This window comes from Dysidea avara, chromosome 3 (assembly GCF_963678975.1).
Source record: "Dysidea avara chromosome 3, odDysAvar1.4, whole genome shotgun sequence".
Taxonomy (NCBI): Eukaryota; Metazoa; Porifera; class Demospongiae; order Dictyoceratida; family Dysideidae; genus Dysidea; species Dysidea avara.
The window spans coordinates 39610531-39636698 of record NC_089274.1 but is presented as its reverse complement, the minus strand read 5'-3'; the positions used below and the strand labels follow the sequence as shown (position 1 = coordinate 39636698).

The following is a 26168-nucleotide window of genomic DNA, read 5'->3' as shown; positions in this document are numbered from 1 at the left end:
TTATTTTTTGTTGAAGAGAATGCTTGGCCAGCTAAGCCTATATGCTAAACTCAAACCCACAATGCAAAACTTTAAACAGTTCAATATAAATAATCGAAGGGAACTGATGCTTTGTAGTTGCCTCAGCATCAAAAGAATTCGTGGTTAGGGCAATATGTGAAATATAACCCTGTGGTTTCCTTTGATCTGAGGTGTCAAAGTGGTATATTATATTTTAAGCATTATTCCATTGCAACTTTATCTATGAATTGCTTCATGCATAATTTTACAGCATACTATCAAAAGTGTGTGTGCAAGTGCACATGTGTGACAAGTCAGGGATAAAATGAAAGAAAATTGGAAATTAATAATGAAATGATCAAAATTTTAGGGTTTCAGTTGTGATTTTAGTACAACAGTCTTCTTGTTGGTTGACATACTGTTATTTAAAAAAGTCAATTTTGAAACCACCAAATGCATACTGTCCATACAGATATGTATAGCTATCCATACAGTACAAATCCATACAGAGCATTACAAGTATTGTCACACATATGCATACTAGTCTACAAGTTCAGCACTGCTATTGCTTGTGCAAGTTTGCAGAGTAAGTTTATAGAAATCAATTCTCACTGTCTAGCATTAGAAGAGGGTCCTGAAGTGCACTAGATTTAGTATCATCCAGACTAAAATGTAAACTACAAAAATAAAAGAAAATAATGAATGTAACTATTATGGCAGTGAGAACTTATTATTATACACACATGCAGCTAAGAGAATGCTCCAGTTTGCTTGCAAATTACAGATAGAGTACACTTGACTCTAGCTAGCTATAGTACTATTAACTATCAGCTTTGTAACATATACGTAGTTTAACAATCATAACCTGTTACAGATTAACCACAATTCATTATATTCAGCCCGTTAAACAGCGTTACAAAGGAAGAAGAGTATAGGAGAAGCACTCTGCAATCAATCCTGTCACCACGGAAATATGGACGATTTTCGTTTACAAACGTCACAATAGGGAAGTCGTCACACACGGCTACCATGAATTGACACGTTGGCAAAAAGAAATGGGACACAAATGAGGACAAAGGCAAGTCCATAATGAGTGTATTGAACGTACTGTGGTATGCCAAAAGGCACAAATCTGGACAAAGTGACATCGAACAGTGAAAAAATCAAGCCCACAGCCTCTTAGCTGTTATCGAGTTATGCCTGTCTGAAGGTATCAGACAGTCAATTAGCAGAAAATTCCATTTAGCAAACTATTGGAAGACATTTTGGATCACACTCACACTTTTCTGCTACACTTGAATTTGTAAAAGATTGACATATTCTAATAGAGCAGTCGTCAGAATATACTCTAATAGAACATTCAGTATAGAATATAGCCATAATTCTAATTACACTGCTTAGTCTGAGCCAATACATGCATATCATACACTAGCAATTACAATCCCAATGGCTTCTGTATCTCAAAGAACTAAGCTTTCACTGAATTTTAAAAAGTATAAAATTAGATATGAAATTGAATTAATAGGACTGTAGTACAAAATTACCAGGATATATCCTTATGCTAACAAAAAGGAGAAAGAGGCTTTGCATGTAAAATAGCTTCCAGATGAGCATCTATTTTCAAAAATTCCCTGGGAGAGCATGCCTGCAGACCCCCCTAGCTCGGCACATGCAGTTTAGTATCATATGAAATCAGAAATCTAAAGATCATAGCCGGTAGATCAATAAAAAGTAGTCTGCAAGAGTATGACCTCTATTGCAGTCCATGCATGGTTGGACCACTCAAAATCCCTAGGCTCCGGCCCCAATCACAGTGAAGGTACTTTTGGGCTTGGTTATAACCATACTGCCAAGGCACCATGAAGATATTGTGAGGCTGGTTTTGGGGTAATATTTTTGGCCAGTAAAGCCCGTGATCCCTAATATACAGACCCATACTGTATGGTTCTGGTAACCTCTATAGGAGTTTAGAGGCGGACAAATTTTACATAAAATTTACACATAACACACACACTATGTTGAAGTAAATATAAGGTTTTTATATATCTGGTAATCAAAAGCAGACAATTTTGCATAAAATTTACCTTGTTAGTGTATCTTGATTGTTCTCACCAGCCACAGAATGCAACAACTGTGCAACTTTCACATGCTTGAAAAGCATATAAATTCCAGTGGTGATGACTAAACACAATGGAAACAATACCAATATTACATATATTCCTGTAATCAAGGATTGTGAAAAGCTGAAACTACCAGGATTAACAACCAGTAACAGCATCAACAATATCACTGTATCCAGTATATTAAGCATGTCATTCTTGTAAGGTCTTATTAACACATGTGTCATAGTAATTATCACACAAGCTGTTTGCAGGTAATATGTCATGTTGGAATAGTCACTGTTAGCAAAATACACAATCAACATAATCACTAGTCGACATATCAGATAATATGCTGCAAACCAACTATATTTTTCTGTGTAACAGTCTTGAAACTGATTCAGTAATGGTGTAACCTTCTTAATGGTGATATTTTTCTTCTTCAAAAATGGTTCAACAAATAGCAACACTGGAAGGCCAAGAACTATGACAAGTCCACAGACTAAAGCTACACTCCCATATACTGCATGACGACCAGTGAAATATTTCATTTGAGGAGACAAATAGACATACACCTCATCAACATCATTGTACTGTAATGCTCTCAGTAACTGTAGTGAAGTGGATGCTACAGTTGTGTATGAAAGTAGTAAGAGAAGTCCAGTAACAAGTGCAATGGAACGATTGATATATCTTGCTACTGTATTGCAGTACCTTGCTACAACAAGAATCACTGCAAAGATGAACCAAACACATAACAAATGAGAGTAGTGGATAAATTGTTGGTCAATTGCATCTAGTTCTTTTACAAAGCAGAGTTTACCAAAAAATTGTGGTGACAATTTTGCAGCACTTGATAAAAGAGTAACTATGCAAAACACTCCATCAGAAATATACAGTTTATCAACTAAAACAATGTCTACAATACTGTAAAAGTAAATTATTCCATAAAGATATCCCAAGGAAATTTTCTTACTGAAATGATACATCACAGCCAGGACAATTACTATTAGTGAAATCCAATACAACACTGTCAACACTACCACTAGTACTGTTATTCCAGTAGAACACTTGTCATTACTAACACAATCAGGAGTGTCATATGATAATGAATACCCTGGACTACATTCACCACAAGCTGGTCCTCTCCTGTGTGGACTACACTCAGCATTGATTATTTCTGGTAAAATGAAATAGCCAGTTCTAGTTTCTTTCCGGTGAATAAAATTGCAAAGGGAATTAGGGCAGATGGATACAGTGTGACTGTCAGAGGAGAAGACACCAAACCAATATCCTTGTTTAATGTCAGCCCGATCCTCAAAACACTGTACAATATCCTTGTCATATTTGTAACATTCACATTGTTGTGAAGTATTATCAAACACAAATCCACTGTAACAAGATGATAATGTCAGTGACAGTGTTGCATTAAATTGTCTGTACTCATGAGAAAGAACCGAAGAAATGTCAAGTGTAATATTAACACTATCTCTTATGTCATGGGTGGCATCTGTTGCTTGGACAATAAATTTGTTAGAAGATCCATTAAATGCAAGAATTTCATTCATAGATAGTTGATATTTGCTACCACAATTTATGCACCTCATTCGAAATTTCACAGCCTCAGCATTCTTATTATAGTAATCACAAACTGATGCATTAAAGTCAATTGATTGTCCTAACATTTTGTTACCCTCAATCAAACAAGTAGACCTATCATTATCGGTCACACTACAATCAGCTGGTGAACACAACTTGATCTCGTAAGGTGATGTAGTTACTGCAGGTCCAATAGTATCACGACGTTGAGTATATGTAAATTTGTATGGAATATAAACAACAGAGTCACTGCTAGTTTCATCTCTCACCACATCACATGATGCTGGTATGTTGAAATATATCGAATTACCAGAAATACCAGCAGAATTATTTATGAAAGATACAGTATTATAATCTGAGAGGCTCCTAAATACTAAACCATGATTAGGACAGTTTGCTAAATCTGCATATATAGCTCCACCATATACTGAGGCAGTGTTATTAATGAATTCTATGGTAGCATTATCATCAATTGTAACTTGCGAGTTCTGTTCAAAGTATATTGCAGCACCCCTTTTTGCTGAGTTACTCTGAAATAAACTGGAACTGTAAATGTTAAGTAAGCATTGTGAGAGATGTAATGTGGATCCAATTGTGTTGTTTATTAACCAACAAGAATTCATGTATATATTACCTTGAATGTTGAATAACCGGTTGATCACAGCAGCATATACTATGCTGTTTCCACCAGTGTTGCTCTCAAATTTACAAAAAGACAGTATGATATCAGTTTCATCCACAGTCAGGCTAATATACAAAGCCACGCCATCATTGGCTCCTTTGTTTTCCGTAAAGTTTGTTCTACTAATATGACAGCTGCTCCTGTGTGGATTATTTAATTCTAGCCTTAATGCTCCATTTGTATTGTGACCGAAATCTGATGATGAAATATCAAGCTGAATTGTATTACTTGAGGATAAAAATGTGAGCCCACAATTACTGTTGTTAAAAACTGTGACGTTGACTAATGTGATAGATGATCTGATAGCAAAATCGTAAATATACAAGCCAGGAATACCATTTGAAGAAAAAATTGTATTCTCAATAAAAATAGTCAATATTCCTGCCTGAAACTGGTTCCAGGAGAACAGTGAGCCGGCTATTGTATCAGTTAATGATTGCATTTGCAGTCCATTATGAGAAAAAAGTGAATTAGAAATTGTCAAATTTATTTCCTTAACTGAATTCCACAAAAATAAATTACCATAGAAAGGACATTGCAATATGGCATTATACTGGAACTTGCTGGCTAGAATGAAAATGTGACCAGAAGGATTTGATAGGTTAACACTGCTACAAACCCCTGACCATTGGAAAGAACATCTTATAATCATCAAGTCAGTAATTTGGTCAAATGAAATTCCTGAAGTACTTGGTGTGTTAGGATCACCACACTGGTCCCATGTGATCCCCTCAATGATGACATTACTACATGACTTACAGTACACACTTCCACTATTGTTACACATTACAGTAGCACCATTACCACTTATTGTAATGTTGTGTAGGTTTCCTGATCCTATAACTGTTTTCATAGGTAATGAAACTATTTCTGAAGTGATATTAACAATGGTGTTATTCTCAATGAACGACAAAGCAGAATGAATTGAATTACACAAGCACATTCCCTCCACACAACATTCCGTGATATTTGCTCCACTGTTGTTGATGGTAACCACTTTACCATGGACTGTACTCAAACACATCCATAAAGTGAAAAACACAGCCACATTTCTAAAAAATATGGCATGATAAAACTGATACAGCATTACAGCTAATTACCACTTTTCAACATGTTTGAATTATAAACTGAATACACAAATAATCTATATTTGTATTAATATTCGAAGTATTGGGGTTGGGTAAGGAATGTTACTTCAATAAGTAATATATATAGCAATTTAATTTCAGATTACTCTGACTGTTCTACTAAAGGTTATTACATAGTCTTTCTTTTTTTTTCAATTTTAAAAGTCTAGTTTCTGGAAACTGTTATTTAAAAGAATTTCTCTTTTGAGTAAGAATTATAGAATTAAAAAGCAGAGAAACAAGGGAGGTTGCCTATATCTGTAACTATATAGTAATGCAGATTTAGTATTTAATTTGGTCTGTCAATAGCGTAGCAATGATTAAAGTAGGGATTAAAATTAATGTTGATTGGTATAGTTGTTGGCAACCTATCTTGTTTCATGGCTTTTTGCCTACTCAAATGTAAAATTATTTTCTTTGTACTTGTTTAATTTTTGTAAAATGATTTAGACTGGTGAACCAGTGCACAGAATATATGGTCAGCTATTGAATGGGTTTGGTCCTCTGTGTCATAACTCACTGCACACTAGAGAACTTGACACTTCCATATTTCAGCATTCTTTTTGTCTCTCTTTTAACTTGGTCCAAGTCAGATAGGTTTTACAAGCCGTGTACATTAGACTGAATAACCATTTAGTGACCATTAGAATCTATATATTATCAACCAGCCATATACTTTTAACTATTGTACAATAATTTAAGTTGTATAGCAGTATTGGTGAGTCATACAAACAGTTCACAGTTTATGAAAATCAGTGACAGTGAAAGGTTAAAGACCAGAGGTCAAGTTTGCAACTTTTCAACCACCTAGTTTCTGCTAGCTATGAGAAACCTTCGCTTATTCTGATGCTAGTCACCAGTTACTAGTGCACTAACCCACCAAGTTTGCATACACTGAAGACAAGCTATTGACAAAGTCATCAAGTATTGAATCTAAGAGCAATGGTAGGGGTTTCTATCACACTTGTCTACAACAGTAATTTTACTATGCAAGTATAGCTATTATGAACGTTATGTGATCATGTGCACTATTTGGAGTAGTCTCATGTGCACTGACTCTTTCTCTATCATGGTACTTATCAGTCAGCACCTACTCCATAGTAGGCAGCTATGTAGAAACAGTAGTCTCAGGCCATGCAAGAATATAGGCTTGAAGAGATGGTACTTGGCACTGAGAGTTACACAATGCTGGGTTTGTTGTCAGTCTTGCAGATCAGTAATGCAATAGCAACAACTAGAGCCCTTCATCTCACCATTACAGAATATTACAAAGCATGATCAATAAACTGGCATCACGTAAGGTACTGGTTGATAATTGGCTAATGCATTAAAGGAAGGAATGGTGCTGTGAAATTAAGTATGCGACTAAACACATGCACTTACTGACAAAAGTAGTTGGCTAACTGGCCATTCTATTTCATTTACAGCTATGTTCCACCCACTACAAACAAAGAACAGCACAAGAAGCACCTCTGCAATCAATCTACTAACTACAAAAATTACAAATGAATATCGTGATAGCCAGCACAAGAAGCCTTTACCCACAAATCAACACCTATACATGTTACAGTCGAGAAAGAAATAAGACACATAGGAGGACAAAGGTAAGTAAGTCCATGATGTACATGTATAGTTGCTGCAGTAGTAGGTGAAAAGGCATGTCTCAGGCCTAAGTAACATTGAACAGTGAAGGAATCAAGCCTGTAGCATGTTGTTTACCATAGTTGAGTTTTGTTTAAGGAGTCAGTAGATAGCTTAATTAAATAAATAAATGTCCATCAGAAGCATTTTGGGTCACTCTGAAGACATATTTGGGTTGGATTAATCAAGTCATTGTGAAGGAAAGGTGAGGATGGTTTGTGAGTGATGCTTTATGGCAGGAAAAAGTACAGGTCTTCATGATCTTTACTGCGTAAGATAATTCAAATAATGGATAAACAAAAATTGTGAATGCATAAAATCTGTCACAGAAGTTAGTGATCAGTCACTGTTACTTGTTTAGGCTTCATCTTCTGTTGTTCTGGAATAAAAGCAAATAGTACAAAATAATATTTCAATCTAGTTATTGACATAAATACGTTTTGACAATTATTGCACATACATGGTTCTGATAAATTAAAGTGATATCAAATCATGAAATTACAGTATCATTGCAATCAATTTTGGAAGGTTGGAGAAATTTCTACAAAAGATTTTGGCAAGAAAAAAATTCTAAATTTAAATTCCTCAATTTGCATGTAAGTGTGTATTGAATAAGAATATTTCAAAGGTAATGCTTGTTTACAAATTTCTCAAAGAGTCTATACCTTGCCAAAATTTCCTATCATAAAGTGACTAACTGAGCAAGTTTCCATGCATATAAAGTGTGTCACAAGTAGCTGTTGTATATGCCTCAGATCTACGTGCATCTTGTTCATGATGAATTAATGACAAAGCAACATCTAGGATGTGCATATGTATGTATGAACTTTGTATCCTATACAATATTACAATGCATCATAATCACCTTAATCTTCATTGGTATCACTCATTTCCTTGTACCGATTCTTTTGCTTTTGGTATTGCTCTATCACAAAACCATACAATTTGACCTTCAGATAAGCCAATAACTCAATTAGAAATGGAAAAATCAACAAAATTACAACAATTGCTGTGGTTGAAGATGTTGAGAAAGTGAAAGTGCTCAAGTTGACAACTAAAACCATTGTCAGTAAGATCAGTGTATCAATCACATTGAGGGTTGTACTCTTGTATGGTTGAATCCAGACATGAAAGGTAACAGTGATGATGCAGAAAGTTTGCAAGCAATACAATGCAGTGTCATAGTTGGTGTTGATGTAGACTATTAAAATGATCACTTGTCGACACACAAGATAGTAGGCAGCAAACCAATGGTATTCTAGCTTGTAACATGCTTGTAATTGATCAAGGTAAGCCTTAACCTTGATAAAGTTGAAATACTTCTTTAGGCAAGGCTCAAACAATAAGAACAGTATAAGACCATGCACAATGAATATTTCAAAGCATAATGCTACAATATCAAAGGCAATATGGCGACCACTAAAATACTTGTTTGATGGAGACAAGTACACATATGCACCATTAACATCTTGGTAGTATAGTGGCCTCAATAACCGAAGTGAAGTGGTGGCTGATGAAGTATAGGACAGTAACAGTAATAGGCAAATCACACGGATGATACAGCGGCTAACAAGTTTTGATATGTTTAAAGAACATTTTGCAGCAACGACAACAGCTGCCACCAAAAGAAAAACAGCCACTGCATGAGAGAAACGAATAAATTGTTGATCAATTCCACTCAATCCTTGTACAAGGCAAAGTCTTCCAAGGAACTGTGGAGTCAGTTTAGCAAAACTTGATAAAATGGTAGTTAACTGAAACACTCCATCAGAAATGTACAAATTATTACCCAACAAGATATCCACTATGCTATAGTAGTAAATGATACCATAAGCATATCCTATAGGTGCATTGTTAATAAAGTACATCAAAACAAATATGACTACTACCACTGCAATCCAATACAACACTGTCAACACTACCACTAGTACTGTTATTCCAGTAGAACACTTGTCATTACTAACACAATCAGGAGTGTCATACGATAATGAATACCCTGGACTACATTCACCACAAGCTGGTCCTCTCCTGTGTGGACTACACTGATCATCTTGATTGGCTGGAAGTTGGTAATATCCTGTTCTAGTTTCTGCACGAGAACTAAAGTCACAATAATATTGAGGACACAGTGACGCAGTATGTCTTTCAATAACACTACCGAACCAGTAGCCTTGTTTGATCTCAGTGTATTGCTCCAAGCATTGTATAATATCAGTATCGCTATAACAGACACATTGCTGTGAGCTGGTTTCAAATACAAATCCACTATGACAAGATGACAGCTCCAATGAAATTGTTGCAGTGAGTCTTTTATATTCAGGTGAGAGAACTGAAGACATGTTAATTGTAATGTTAGTATTACTAAGCACATCATTGTCACTATCTACAGCTACGACTGTGGTTTCAGACAATCCATCACGTACAAGAACGCCAGTATTGGATAGTCTGTATGTACCATTACAATTTGTACACTCCACGTTAAATTGTACTGTTTCAGCAACATTGTTGAAATAGTCACAAACAGTGGCATTAAAGTTTATTGATTGACCCAGCATGTTTCCATGTTGTATAAAGCAGTTGTTAGTATTATCAGAGTCACATCCTGGTGATGAGCATAAGTTTATCTGATAAGGTGAAGTGCTTATTTCAGTTCCACCAAAACCAGAATAGCTGAACTTGTATGGTATGTAACCAATGGAGTTGCTATCATTGTAGTCTCTAATAACACCACATGATTCTGGTATACTGAAATACATTGAGTTACCAGTGATTCCAGCAGAATTGTTAATAAACACAACATCAGAGTTATATGGTAAACTGGTAAACACCACACCATGGTGAGAACAAGTTAGTGGCAAGTCTACATAAATAGCTCCACCATGTAATGATGCACTATTGTTGATAAATAATATTGTGGATCCTTCACCTATAGCAACCTGTGTATTATCTTCAATGTAAATTGCTGCGCCACTTTCTGCTGAATTGTCTTGATATACTATTAACCCTTCTACATGTAAGTTAATTGAAGGCATTGAAATGCGCAGTGCAGGTCCAATATTGTTAGTGAAGTTTGATGAATTTATTAATGCGTCTTGACGAAACAATGGAATTGCCAGAACTTTCACATAAACTATGCTATGGATTCCACCAACATTGTTGTAAATGTTGCAAGATGAAACTTTAATAATCGAAACGATACCATGTACCGACAAAAACATTCCTACTCCTTCATCAACACCATCATTGCCAAATAAATGCTGTTCACCAAATGTTCCCCTATTATGATGCACTGACACCCTATCCAACATAATTTCACTACTGTTTACACTTGATATTACTTTTAATGACCCATCACTGTTATAAGCAAAGGTAGATGATGAAATTAGTAAAGTTAGGAGAGTGCCACCACTCTGTCTCAGTATAAAACCTCCTTGAGTATTGTTAGCAATTGTTACCCCATGTAGCTGTACTGCTAATGTACCTATATCAGTAAGTATGAAATGAGCAGCCAAACTACCACTTGTAGATATAGTAGAATTTTCTATGGCAATGTAAACAGTATGTTTTTCTGTGCTTTGGAGGAACAATGCACTATTAAAGTTATCCCCTTGACCTTCGTTGTTATTGAATACTCCATTGTGATGGAATATGGTGTTAGCAATAAAAAATATATAAATCGTACCTCTATCAAAGCCATTGTCTGTAATTAATAAGCTGCTATGGAACTGACATCTTGGTGAGTTGACAACATGATTGTAAAGAAAATTGCTATTTTGTATCTCAATATGACCTTGTGCAATAGACAGGATAACTACATTGCATACACCCGAAAACTGAAATGTGCTTGAGTTGATAGTTACATTTGAAGATTCTGTAATACCTATTCCATGCATATAATCAGGGTGGTTAGTATTGCCACATTGATCCCATATAATTCCCTCAATCAAAACAATGCTGCACTTTACCATGGAGACAATTCCAGAGTTGTTACACATGATGGTAGCACCATTTCCAGATATTGTGATATTAATCAGGTTTTCCATCCTAGAATAACCATGCAATGAAACTGATTGTGAAGTGATGTTAACAATGGTATGGTTTCCAAGGTGCTGTAAAACATTTGAAAATGATCCACAAGGACATTCTCCATGTACGCAACAGTTAGTATTACTATTTCCTTCATTGTTAACTATTATCACTTTGCTTTGGCTGATGTTTAATAAACAGATCCAAATAGCAGTAGCAAACATGACCTTGCTATTGTAAACAATAGTTAGTGTTATAGAGTACTATTAGTAACTAACGTAAGAATAAAAGCACAATGATATTTCAACAAAAAATGACATTTCATCACTTCTGCTGACGATTGTGTATGCAATAGTATTTATAAAAGACTTGAAGGAAATAGTTATGCATAGCAATTTTATGTCACTAGCATAATTATGTAGAAAGTTATTCTACTATTCCTTTTGTTGAATTGTGCACATGCACATGGGCAATAATACTTTCTGAAGTGCTATTTTATAGGAATTATGCAGTCATCTATAACTTTCATAATGTGATTGATATAATTTATAGCTAAAACAATAGTTTGTCACGTTCTATAAAAGTTATACAAGCAAGAAGCTCTCGGTATGTCTGAGAAGACGAGATATGATACACATGCACTGTCAAAAAGACAGCACATAAGTTTCCCAGATTAAGTTTCTGACTTCTTGTTTAACTTAGGTTTTCAGTAAGCAGTAAAGGTTGCAACCCGTCAAAACATATATGGAGAGGCCTAGCCACCTTTAGTTGTCATAAAATAATTCTAACTATACACAAACGCTTAGCTATCTGGATATTGATATATCCTAATAGAGCAGTCAACCTAGTCAAGCAAAATATTGATAATCACTCTCAGATTCAATTTAAGATTTCAAAACTTCCATGTCCCTGACCCCCCCCCTACATTATTGGATTCTAGTACAGTGTCCTATGATATATATATACATGGAGCATCCTTAAGAAATGTAGTGCGTAGTGCATTTTGTGCTTTTGTACACATGGTGACGTGTTTTATTTACATAAACACAATGTAAGTACATGTACAATTCTGCTCTTTATTATACCAGGACATGCTCAATGATGATAACAAGCTGGTGATGGAAAGGAAATGTCCAGGGACATCATCCAGTTTGTGCCATATGAAAGTATGCCCATCAAGCTAGGAGATAGCTTCACTGTCATTCTTCTAGGCTACAGAGACACTGGCTGAGATTCCCAACACACAAGTTGTATAACACCTGTGGTTCTCTTATACTCTGAACACAATGGAGAAGATTGCGTTGGTGTTCTAGAAGGTGCTCTACAACTTTACAATTCCATTTGAGAAAGTAAAAGTGGCTGGCTTGTGTAATTGCATACACTTTTGTTACACAAAGGTGAGGTGTGGGATTCTTGAATGACTTTCCAAATCTTCAGTAAACAGGCACCAACTCTGAATGAATCATATACACGGCTGTTGTCCTGAAAAGTCAGATATGTGACCATCTTTTTCAGTCTAGTAGCTTCTTAGTTCCACAATACATACATATGCAAATCCACTTCAGCTCTTGTAAATGTTTGGAATTTGTGCATGGGTTCTTGAGTAAATAATGTCAGTACAGCTACTTGAATCTATTGTATGGAGGGAAACTTGGGTGGGAGAATTTTTTCAAATTAATAAAACGATGTTATTGGCAAAATAAAATTTGACTAATCACTAGTACGTATAGCATGTTCCCATTACTACTCACTGCAATTATATGCAGTGTGCACACACATGAATCATATTTTGGAAGGCTTGGTCTCTATGTCAACATGTAATAACTAATTTTCCACTGCTGGCTGACAGTAAGTTCGAGTACAATAGAATACACACATGCATGCAGAAACCATGTGTACAAGCACTACAAATACAACTCTGAACTTTACACTTTGGGTTTTCTCTCTCACACTGATAACAGTAAAGTTTGCATTTCATAGTAGTTCAATATGCCTGATTAAGAAGATACAAATATATATTTGAACCAATAATCAGGGGCGTGTTTCCTGGGGTTCCAGAAACTTCATTTGAAATTAGAACTCGTAGACTTATAGCAAGAACACCAAACCATCATAGTTTGGCTGCACAAATATACAGAAAAATGAGAATAGAGCAGAGCAGTACATTACGAAACTTACTCAAAAAAGGGATTAAGGGAGAACAAGGGTATAAATTTTACAAGGAAAAACATACTCTAATAGAGCAGTCAGATGTATTCTAATAGAGTAGTCAAAACTACTCTAATAGAACATTCATTATGGATTGCAATTTAAAAGGGTATAGTAATTAACCCTTTAAAACCCTAAAAACCGTTGATAAAAACCCAAGTTAATTACATTACACAGAGAAGAGTTAACCTCATTACAGATTCACTTGGTGTCTTATTGACACATGCTGCATATGTAAAAAGATGACCTGTTCTTGCTAAGCACAAAAATCTAGGTCTTATTCTTGTATTCGCTGTGATCATGAACTTACAAGTTCAGGCCTTCGTGCTAAACTCATCTGGCATGGATATTGACAAAACTGAACAAGACGAAGGTGGTCTAGTGGAAGTTTCAGTAAAAAAAGCCTTTCTGGAGGCAGCTTTCTCTGGTGTGATGGACAATGACAATTGCAAAAAGCCATTTAAATGGATGGGGTGTCAGACTGTGACCAAATCCACTGTCTGAAGTTAAGATAGCCATGTTGCCAACAGATACCATTAAGGCAGGTGGCTATTAGTTGTGACTCCAGCAGTTCCAGTTGGCATGGTCCCTCTTGCAGCAATTTTAAAGAGTGCAGAAGCAGGTGATTTGATGCCAGAAAAGATGATGACTTCAACTAGGGCTGAGCAATAGTATCGATAGTGCGATATATCGCGATAGTAAATCACTATCGTTATCGCGATAGTAGGGATATCACTATCGTGATAGTTATGATAAGCTCAGATCTGGTAGTAACAACCCTTCTATACTGTTTTACAGTTGGTATTACCAGCTTTCTTACAAGGGAGTGGCCTGTAAAAGCTATACCAAAAGTCCATATTCATTGACTGCCCACACAGTTAATTAACAAATGTCCTGTGCATGCAAAATAACTTTCTATATGACTGCAAATCATAGCTACACAACTAAGACTTTGTTAAGAACAAAGTGTTTCATAAACTATCGGGATAGTGTTCACTATCGCGATATTTAATGAGTAACTATCGTGATAGTAAAATTTTTACTATCGCTCAGCACTAACTTCAACCCAGGCAGCACTATGCTTAATAAGAAACACCTATTGGTAGATGGCTCAAGAGATTGCTGAAATTTATGCCAGTGGATGACCAAAAAATTTTGAATCAACATCTCCAATGTTTTTTGGGGAAGAATTCACCAAGTCAGAGTAGACCAGGTAAAGGCTATGAAGAAAATCACAAAGCCAGAGGAGAAGGGAGGTTTTCCAAATACCATCCCCAAAACTATCAAACCAGTTGCGGGGGCAGATACAGAAGTGGCAGTGGACAGCACCAGCTCTAACAGCTACTTGACCCAGAAGTCAACTCACCCATGACTAGATGAAGTCCAGGAATACCACATTCAGGGGCAGATCCAAGCTTTTAAAAAGGGGTTCCATTCTGGAACATGGTAATTGTAGCTTTAGTCTAGCTAGCTACCTAATTTCATAACACCTAAACACTTGCCAACAATGTTTCACTGTTAAATCTTAACATTATGCATTTAAAATGCAAATGAAGGCTTTAGAAGTAACCATGATCGACTGTAATAGCTCTAAAACCAAATTCAAAACATTAAAATGATAGAGGCATTTGCTGCATGTAAAGATGCTTGGGTAGCAGTTTCAAGTGACTTAGCAGTAAAGAGAGGTAAAATGAGTATTTCGCCACTATAAGTACTTGCAATAAATGTTTCTTTGATTGCTAAACTGAATTTGGTTTACTGAGTTTAAGTCAGCAGCTCATTCCAAGGAGGAGAGTTTCAGTGTTGGGCATAACGCGTTAATGTCACTTATGTAACGTGTTACATAATATTATTACTTAAAGCAGTAACGAAGTAATATAACGTGCTACATTTCTTATGCTAGTAATATGTAACGGATTGCTATTTTACATAAGCAATGTGTTACTAAAGTAACACATTACTACTTGTTACTGTAATATTATTACTTAACGAATCACTAATGTTACTTAACTAGCTGTTACTGCAATATTATTACCTAACAAAGTACTAACACGTTACTTAACTAGCACGTTACAATAATATTATTACCTAATGAAGTACCTTTGTAATATGTGATATAATATATTACTAGTTTGGCCCCTAACGCCACTATAGTGGCTTTGATTGTTAAAATTGAAAGTTATTGTATGAAAAATATGCATATTGACATACAAACTTGGGCTCCTGTTACTCCATGTAGGGACCACCTATTCTTTCATGGTTTGCATTAAACTACTCACGAAGGATAGATCTACAACATCATATAACTTTACTAACCTTCTTTATTCCGTCTCTCCTTTGTGACAGGTAGTATCGTCATAACTGTCGTCTTAAAAACAGTTAAAAATTCTTTTAAACACAGATTTACCTTATGTCACGCCCGATCGTGCTACAATGCTCGGATAAAGCTTAGGATAATATCTGTTAACCACAGAGTAGCGTGGTCCAAACCGTATATTCGTTGGATATTTTGTTTAAGAGATATATGCGTTTGAACGCATGCGTGTAACAAGAGTCACTATAGTGGCGTTCATGTGTAACGGAACACTTTTTTTATTAACTTAGGGGCCAAAGGGATAATTACATAATTATTAATTAATTAAATTAATTAAACTGACTGAAGTAATATATAACTGTACCGTGTTTCACTGCAATGGCAGTAATGAATAATAAGTAATATATAACTTTATAAAAGTACCAGCCCAACACCGGAGAGTTTCCATGTAACCCTTTGAACCCCCCTGCTTTGAACTCCCCCCTGAATCTGTCCCTAATATTCTCAGCAGCACTTCAGACAAGCAATGTTAAACTAAATTACACTTGAGGTCTAAATAATAAACTAGGATGCCCATAAGCACCCCACAGCAAGCCTTGAACACCAATGAGCTCTATCTATCATCACAATGTCATGCAGTAAATTCATAATTGTATATGGCCACTTTGTGGGCTTCAGTCAGTGTCTGCCCAAACTGAATTATTCAGGCATATAGCCAGTTCGGAAAAACAGTGGACCTGGGGACTAAGGACCCAGAAAGAACCAAGTTTTCTTGAAATTTTGTATACTTCACTATATTTATGTATTCTATACTTGTACTAGATACACTAGTGTATATTAAAATTATTGATTTTAAAATGAAGTAGGGATCCAAGTGATAAAAAGTAGTGAAACAAGAGATGAATGATGGTATTACAACATAGATCAGTGAAAAATACCATCAATCATCTCTTGTTTCACTCCTTTTTTACCATATGGATCCCTACTTCATTGTTAATTAATATACTAGTTTGTTATGGCATGCAGCTAGACATATGCTACTGTTCTAGCTATTAGGGTAACTGTTGTATTTGAGTATCTCGAGTCCGCCTTTCACCTACAGAGGCATGTCACCATTTCACTTTTTTCACTGTGCTAGCATCATAAATATAACTAGACTAATAATTAGAGGTGTGGTCATCGTGATCGCATAAATAGATTGTTAAAAGGATCTAGACCGCTACTAATCAATTAATGGGCGTGGCCTCATTCCAATCATAAAATTACAGGTATCTACCAAGCATAAGCACTTTAAACAATGTTGTGGCATCTAAATATACTGCTCAAGGAAAGTGTTGATACGGTAAATTAATGGCTCGATGTAGTTTCATTGCGTGAGGAAGAGGATGAACAGCCTGATCGGAAAGTCACCCATGTAATTAGTCGATCACTCTTCACATGGGGTCTGGAATCCTACTAAAAATACTGTTTGATAAGCTGGCTATAAACTACTTGGCTTCCTTTTCTACAAAGGGATCAGTGCCAAAACTGTAAAAATTGGTCGCCCACACAATCAATTATATTATTATTATTACAAATGCAATTATACACATAAACTTTAGATGATTTTCTTTTCCTCCTCCCCTGTTCTGAAGAATATCGGTTAATATTGGAATACCAGTTATAGGAATAGTCAAATAATCGGTATCGTTAAATGCATATCGGTGCAACATTAGTATTACGCATAAGACACACACATTGGATTGTTGTCTCATGCATGGTTTTCCATCTCATACATTGCAATTCCTGGAAAATTAAGCTCGTGTAATTTAATTTCACTTTAGACCTCTTGGCAAAGCACTAAACAGTGCTCTAATGGCTAAAAATGGAGAAGTATAACTGAAAATAGCCAAAGAAGTAGCAAATTTTGCAATTTTTACACCATTAAGAGGAGATCTCTCATAAGTAAGGCCACTCCAAATAAATTCTGTTTCCCGTCCACTGCCCATATCTGGTTACAGTGAGCTATAAATATTCCATTATTACATAGTCTTCCATTATTTTCTGGTTTTTCTTGCATACTGACAGGCTCAGCAAGAGCGATCTTGTAGCATTGTCAGCTCATGTGTCAGCAGTGCTATCAAGTCTTACTTTTACATGCAACTAAAAAGGGAAGGTACAAGCTAAAGCATGCTTTTATGCAGCTTTTTATGGCTGTGCCAGGCAATAATGGCTTGGAAAGCTGCCAATCTTATAATGGAAATGGATCACCTGCCCACATGCAAATATGCCTGAGTCCAGGACAAGAAACAGAATTTATTGTTATTAGAGCTTTAGTGTCCAGCACTGAAGGTCTGACAGCAACAAGTACTGTAACTTTTGGACTACTTAACCTTTGGAGTAGCCTAAGCAAATCTTAACCTCAGGTCTCACTCCAAATGCACTTTACAGGTTGAGGTCACTGCGAGTTTTACTCATCTGGCATGGCAGCTGCGTATAGAGTTCTTTCACCTCCATGGCAACTGTAATATCTGCCATGTTTTTGATCAACCCGTAGTGATAGTGGCTTGTTTACGCATATTAGTTTTGTACTTTTAGGCTCATAAGCGAGCTTGTATGTGTTTAGTTACAAGTAGGAACAACTGCTAAACTTTTAAAGCTGCTGAAAATCCACTCATTGACAGAGTTGAAGACATCTGGGCAATCCCTGAATGTTTCGGGCCAGTCTACATCCAGGTCGGTTCCCAAGGCCATAGACTGCTCTTACACCTCTCCATGCTCGTACAAATGTTAGCTAGTAACACTCATGTACTATCCATTTGTAACTATAACTTAGTTCAGTAGTACTTCTTGAATCAATTTGTAGAAGGCTTGCACATCTTAACACGTTTATATAAATCGAGTCAGTAAAAGCAGACTGAGTACCACTGAACTAAGTTATAGCCACAAATGGATAGTACATGAGTGTTACTAACTAAATGTGGGGTTTGATTGAGCATGGAGAGGTGCGAGAGTGGTCTATGGCCTTGAGAACTGACCTGGATGTGGACTGGCCTGAAGCGTTCGGGAATCGCCCAGACATCTTCAAATTTGTCAATAACTGGATTTTCAGCAGTTTTACAACTTCAGCAATTAAACATACACATAACTAAACATTTACAAGCTCACTTGGCCACATAAACTTAATTATTAGTTTCTCATTCTCAAAATAGCAGTGTGGGATGGCAGATTTTTATTTATTTTTTATTGACAAGATGCTGAGAATGCAGTTTTCTATGCAAGGTCATATCAAAAACTTTGATACACTTACTGTACACTCAATTTTTACGAATTAAAAATTATGGAAAATAACATCATCTTTCAAACAATACATCATAACTTCCGTATACTTCAGTTTATGGTGATGGGGTTGCATTTATCAAAATCCTTGATAAATTACGCATCATGTGATATGCAGGATTTTGTATAGCAACCAGGAGAGAGCCTTGTACGGTGAATTTAAGCATCCAGGTACAAAATTCTAGTGTGAAAAAACCCTATTTTTTTGTGTGTTTTGCAATGTATCTTTGTAGAAAGGCCAGTTAAGCATTCACTTGGGTGGATTCTTAATCAGTACAATTCAACTCATCAAATGAGACCAAGTTTAGCAAATTTGGGTAAGGGCAACCCACTGCACTTTTGAGGTGTGCGTGCTGAGGTATCGAATTTCTTATATAGAAAATTGTATGGAACGCGCATTGTGGACTTTGTGGTGGTGTCAACTGTTAATAACTGCCACTACAAAAGTGTTACAACAAAAGTTCGGATGCCATTGTATAGAGAAATTCAAGGGCTTTGTCTTTATGTATGGTTTGAAAGGGAAATTATGAATTCTAATGGGTACATTTTTGCCTTATTTATATATAACGCAAGTACATGTATCTTCTATTGGGAAAGAAACAATGGCTATTAAAAATAATTAATTGATTGGTGGGACCAAGCTAAAGTGACAAAAAGGAATTGAGGTAGTTTTTAGGCTGTTTTAATGCATATCGTATTGTATAGTAGGGACCACAAAGGAGTAGGCGTGACCCATGAAATTACATCACCCAAAAACCAGCCTCAATTTTCCCAGACGACAATGAGGCAGTATTGGTCTAAGCCCAAACAAGTTTTCAGATCAACCTGAAATGCTTTCAACAAGTTGCTACGGAATTTAAAAAAAAAAATTATTTAATGGAATTTTCTACTGACTGACTGAGTAAGTTAGTAACTGACTGACTGAGTAAGTAAGTAACTGACTGATAACTTCAGACAAGTGTAGCTCAATAACTGCTAAGGCTACGGGCTTGATTGTTTCACTGTTAGACATTGCTTTGGCCCAAGAGGTGCCTTTTGGCATACCGCAGTATGTACAATGCATTCTTCATGGACTTACCAATATCCTCCTTTGTGTCCCATTCATCTTTGCTGATAGCGAAAAGTGTCAATTTGGCGGTAGCACGTGATGGCTTCCCTTCTTAATGGAAATCGTCCGTATTTTTCATAGTGGCTATTCTGATTGCAGAGGTACTTTTTGAACAGTTCTTGATTTGTACTGCTGTGTAATCGGTTAAACATAACCAACAACGAAGCTTCACTTATCAGACAATAATTGATATAACTGGGATGCGTAGCGCCATTTCTTTCGGTATATGCGTGGATTGCAGAAGTGCTTTTCGAACAGTTCTTGATTCCTAATGCTGTGTAACAGGTTGAACATAGCTGACAACGAAGTGTAATGGATACTTCACTTTTCAGACAATAATTGATATAGCTGGGGTGCATGGTGCCACTTCAGATGCGGTATGAGTGGGTTCACCAGTCATAATAATTGTTTACATAACAATTTGATGTTGTGCTACTTCTAAAAACCAGGCGCCATGCAGCTAGCTAACTCATCATAGATAGTATATGCTATTATGAAATAACCAACTATGTATTACTATTTTACAATAGGGTAGTTTTGGGTTGTGCAATAATATTATTAGCTAATTCTCGTATTTTGTAATTCATGAAATTTTTGTAATTTGTTCAATTACGTTGCTATGCATTGCTAAAGAAGCACTTGTTAAACAACCGCTTTTACCAACATATTATGCACAGAAGTATCTTCTAAACTGTTTTATAGTTTGACTATCGTGTTCCCCCCCCCCCCCCCCCCAAATTCTCTTGACAAAGCCTCAAGCTGCTCTTCATTTTTGTTCGTGTACGTAAGGGATACGCCCCCTTTCAACTCAAAGTGATAGGCTATTCCTGGTAGTGTACGAGGCCTGCACTGTTGTTTTCCAGTTGTTAAACGTCTGAAAACCTCAAAGGGAAGGTATAGTCCAGGCTATATCTCAGATGACCTTGTTTCAGAGTATAAAGTAATTGTTACAACTTTTTCTAGACCAATTTTTTTTGTTAATCCCAAATCTGGTGAGTGCCAGATGTGAAACATTGAACATTTTGAGAAAATCTAATGTGGCACTCAAAAATCTATGCAATTATAGATGCATTGATATTTAAACAATTTCATGTTTGCAAAGGTAATGCAGAAGCCAAGATGATTGCATCATACATATATACTGAAATTCAGAAAATGGGGTATCCCATAGTTTACATGCTCAGTTCTTTCTTGCTTGGTTATGCAGATTCTTCATCACCATGCACTGTCATCACGGTCTGGTATTACTGCTTTTATTGGGTTTTGGCAGCTAGCTTGTCCCATACATTTGCAAAACTCTGAGCAGGTAAGGGTGGATTTAACACAAGAACAGAGTGCCATTTTGCATCCAGTTTTGCAACCACAACTGACAAGGTTGAGCACCTCATCCAGTGCAGTTACCTGCCCTGGTGGGATAAAAACTGGTTGAAGTTTTGATCCATTCATCTCCTAACTCTACTGCAATGGATCCAAACTTGGGGGCGAAGACATGTCAGCAGCCTTCCACATGCTGTTTGGAAATGGGTACGTTGGCAGTGGAGTTTGAATGTGGCCATAGTGGGTGGCAGGCTGCTCAGCTTGCGTGGTATATTGCGTTGGCAAGCAATTTTCCTTCTGAAGATGTCTGCACGCATGTTGTTTAATGATGTTCCTTGTTCCTTGCCATATAGTGCGGCTACAAATCTGAGACATGAATCTTTGACCTCACCTAGTGATGCAGATAGGTCACCCAGACAGAGATTATCTGTGAATATCATCAGCCTTTTCAATACAGTTGCCTTGCCTATACCAGCAGACAGTGTCACACCCACTCAAAGTGTGTGCTCCAAGGAGATTGGGAATTACTGCATCATGCTGTTGTGCTACCTCATTGACATCAATAATTGCGTGACTTCCAGACATCTTTCCATTGTCACTTGAATGCTATGTGGCAAGCTATTGACATGAGCATGCAGGTGATGAACTAGAATGAGGAGCAGATCCGTATCATCAGATACCATGCTAATTGGGAAATGTCCCGCTGCAGCTTCTTGGATCATGATATGCCATAATAACATCAGCTTCTTCATGAGTTATTGGTGTTTGTCATTCACCTAAGTCAACTTGTACTGGACGTGGCTCAGGACCAGTTACGACAACACGCTTTCCATGTGGGATCTGAACTAAACACAATTGATCAACAATCATTAGAGTGACTTGCTTCTTGTTGGCACTCACATTCAACACCATGGCTTACTTGGGTAGAGGTGACCCTTCTGTTAATTTGTAAACATGACTTAATCCTTTCTGTCATGTTGTCCAACACCCTGACTTTGTACTCATGTTGCAGTATCTGTCAAAAGCCACATGTAAAATTGTTGTGGTTTCTATTTTTTTCATGATACTGGTCACTGCTGCATTGATTAAGGCAGACACTTTTGCTGGTGAAGCTGGCCAGGAACAGTCCAAAGCAAAGCACAGCCATCTAGGATTGCTACCTTGGGAAGTTACCTGTTCCGCTTTCCACCACACATCACCTGCAGCTTGGTCTTTAACACAGATTTGTTAGTCTTTCTCATTTCGCCACTATCATCAAAGAGAGCTGTTGGGTGTGGAGCTAATTCATGAGAGAATAGAGTCTCTATAGAAACAGTCACTCTTGACAATGCCATGATTCCAATGACACGTGCATAAATGAATTCAGTACCAACAGTATGCATGTCCTTGCCAAGTTTAGTAGTCTGTCTTGTTGCTGCTGCCATGGTCTACACTGTTTTGGTCAGTCATTTGTGGAATCCAGCTGGCCACTGTCTCTATATTCTAACCACTGGCTAGTTCATAATTCCTCGTAATTATAAACATTCACTGCTGCATCATCAACAAATAACTCTACCAGAAAATATGTCAACATCACCATTGACTGGATGCTTGTCATTTTCAAATACATCAATGCATGTTGATACTGCTTCATGTATTTTCATTCTATCTGCAGCATCGGCTTTGATGCATGTATGCCTTTCCTCCTTGTGAGAAGTCACAACATACTGTTCTTCACCATCTTTCATTGCTTTCAGGTTATTCATCAACTGAGCACAAGTGCTTTGGGAAAGAGCCCAAATGGCCAGAGTAGATTCATTCATTGTAGAGCCAACATTGCCTGCCGGTCCATGACCATATCGCATGTAGGTTGTCACAATAAAGAGATCTGACCAAATGGCATTCTAAAAGCTATTCTGGTGATGCATGACATGCTCACCAGCCATGAACTTCTGGAGCAGTGTTGGATGAAGTCGCTGCATAGATTGAAGGTAGTATAGACCATGTTGACATGACTAGATGCAAAGAAATTTGTTCAACAGCACACAAATGGAGTGGCCAATCTCCTTCCCTTTCTGCTTGAACAAGCACAATGGACGATATCTGCAATGACGTTTTCTGACGTCACAAAACAAAATGGCCGTGCTAGTGTGGGGACTTTGTACAGGGAGGTATTGGGCGAGGTAGTGTTTCCCTATGATAGCGTTTATAAATTCGAAAAAGGGCGAAGGTGAGGCATATAGTATATAATGCAATACAGATAAGCCCAGTTGTGTCCGAATTTAAAAATTTCGGTCTGCTTTCCTTGTTGGAATGCGTTTTGCATCGTCACGGTATGTGTACTACTTCTTACCTTTATTATCTCGTGGTTCCAAGTGTAGAAAACTACAGACAACATTCATTTCGAATACTGCGTGCTAAAATCTCTTAAGCCCCCACACTAACACGGCCATTTTGTCAATTATGACATCAAATTTCGTCATTGCGGATATCGTCCATATGCATGTATATGCAGCGATGATGTCATTAATTACCTTATAAGGGAAACTGATTTTTTATTTTAGGAGCTAGTACATGTAAGCACTAATTGGTGAGGACAGGTGACTCTGGCTGTGGTTTTCAGTGGGAGTGGTACTTATTACTACAAGAATTATAATTTGAAATGTTGTAAAATACATTCAATTATTTCATTAAAATTAGAGGTGCACCGATATGGAAATTTTCCAATATACCGATAACCGATATATTGGCTTAAAAATTACCGATTCCGATATCGATATTGATATCTGAAAGGATTTTAGTATGACACTACAATAAATGTGTAAAAAATGTGGCAAAAAGTTTAAAAGGTGGCTATGTAAAGAAAAAAACAAAGAATAGTGAAAAGGTGATGATAAAAAGGTGTGCAAAAAAGAAAAAAAAACACTTCAGGATTTGAACCCTATCCATTTCATTATGAATAACCTGTACAACTCCAGTCTCACGCTTTGACCATTGCACTACCAAGTCAACTATAGGATGCATTGGACAATTATAGTACTTATGTGTAATATCTGCTCATATCTGCTAAAAAGTCAACTTTTCACCGATACCGATATCGTGATATTGGTACCGATACACCTCTAATTAAAATAATATAATTAAAAAAATTCTTGTGTAATATATGATAAACCATGAACCGATCCTATTCTACCAATTTATAGCTATAACTACTACTGTGAAAGGATTGATGTGGATGGCTTGCTCTATAACTATGAAAAAATCAGTAGGGTTATCTTTGATTCTATTTATAGAAAAATGCTCAAGGTTTAGCAACTGGGACTCATCATATTTGGATTCAGCAGGTACAAATTGACTTAGAACAGCTTAAACAATTACTTTATATTGAAAAACAAGGTTGACCTGAAAATCTAAGTTTCTAGCCTGGACTAGTAGTTTACAAAGTCTGAGTAAAGTCGCCACACCTATATTTCAGTCCGCCGAAAAGAAACCACCTCATAGCAAAGTTCACCTGTGCAGAAGTTTAATACAGACTTCATTTCACTTTTACTTCTTACATAAATGCTGATTTTACCATTATTTAACGATTTTGCTCACGTGGGTGCGTACCGCCTTGGTGCGTACGGACAAACATAGGTAGATAGGTATACACAACACTTTTATGAAAACAATTTCAGTAAACCAGGCGCATGCCCACAGCCAGCCGAAAAAAAAAAGTTAACAAACAAGTACACACAAAAAAAGGAATTTTCAACTATAGTAGGGACCATAGGACGCCGATAAAAAAGTACTGAAACAAGCTGGAGTAGAGCACGATATTAAATCACAATAAAACAATAAGCAGTGTTACATCCCTACTGTGCATTTTTACTTGAGCACAGTAGGGATAAGCACTTCTTATTGTTTTACTGTGATCTAATAATAAAATAAAATAATAATTTAATATCGTGCCCTACTCCAGCTTGTTTCAGTACTTTTTATCGATGTGCTATGGTCCCTATTCTACTTGAAATTCCAATTTTTTTGTGTACCTGTACTTCATAAGAATTAAAGTTAAAATTTAATGCTTTGTAAAATTTTCTAAATGTGACAAATTTCCAATTGCCTCTTTTTGGCATGTACCAACTTTAGAAGGTGCTGGGTACCTGCACTCAGCCACCAGTGGTGAGAAAAATCCTTGATGAGGTAAGCAAAAATGGCCATACAGGCAGGGATGAGAAACTAATAAATAAGTTTGTGGCCCGAACCTGTTGTGGCCTAAAAGTACAAGACTAATACACGTAAACTATCACTACAGATTGTTACGGTTGCCATGGAGGTGAAAGAATTCTAGTGTAACAATCAAAACATGGAAAAGCGTAAACTAACCGCAGGCATAAAAAAGTTCTTTGTTATGAGGATATGGATATGAACAAAGGCCTAGTACCTAAACCTCGGCCTAAACTTTTTTTGCATAGTTTATCCTGTTTGTATATCCATAAACAACAACAACAACAACAATAATAAAACAATTCAGTAAGTAATAATTAACTGAGTGTGGCATCACCGAGCTCGGGCGTCGCCGATCCAGGCCCTGGCCTCAGGCGCCGGCGAATGCTCACAGAATTACAACAAACATCAACATGACTATACCTTCCAGAAGCCATGCTCGCGAGGTGCTGGGAAATAAGACAGCCACTCAATTTCTCGATAATCTATGGTTACACCAAGGTCAGTGGGCGTGGCCAATTATGTTAAGAGTCACGTGACC

The 26168-nt window shown here is 36.7% G+C and overlaps 1 protein-coding gene across 2 annotated transcripts; it reads right to left on the bottom strand.

The window, feature by feature from the left end:
* Window positions 1-419: 419 nt before the first annotated feature.
* On the bottom strand, window positions 420-26139 carry LOC136250940 (uncharacterized). Of its 2 annotated transcripts, none has more exons than XM_066043287.1 (3): window positions 26051-26139; window positions 2085-5432; window positions 420-677 (listed from the first exon to the last, which is right to left on the bottom strand). In XM_066043287.1, exons 1-3 carry the CDS (start codon window positions 26062-26064, stop codon window positions 602-604), a joined length of 3438 nt encoding a protein of 1145 aa, XP_065899359.1. In that variant the 5' UTR covers window positions 26065-26139; the 3' UTR covers window positions 420-601. The 2 variants fall into 2 exon arrangements, with proteins under 2 accessions (XP_065899359.1, XP_065899360.1); XM_066043288.1 differs by lacking the exons at window positions 420-677; window positions 2085-5432 and adding exons at window positions 6726-7527; window positions 8014-11405.
* Window positions 26140-26168: the final 29 nt, after the last annotated feature.

What these genes read in the sequence shown, in the direction of transcription:
- LOC136250940 (XM_066043287.1), bottom strand. An exon ending in AATCAAGATACACTAACAAG is followed by an intron (nt 678 to 2,084) that starts GTAAATTTTATG and finishes TTATTTTTGTAG; the next exon opens with TTTACATTTTAGTCTGGATG.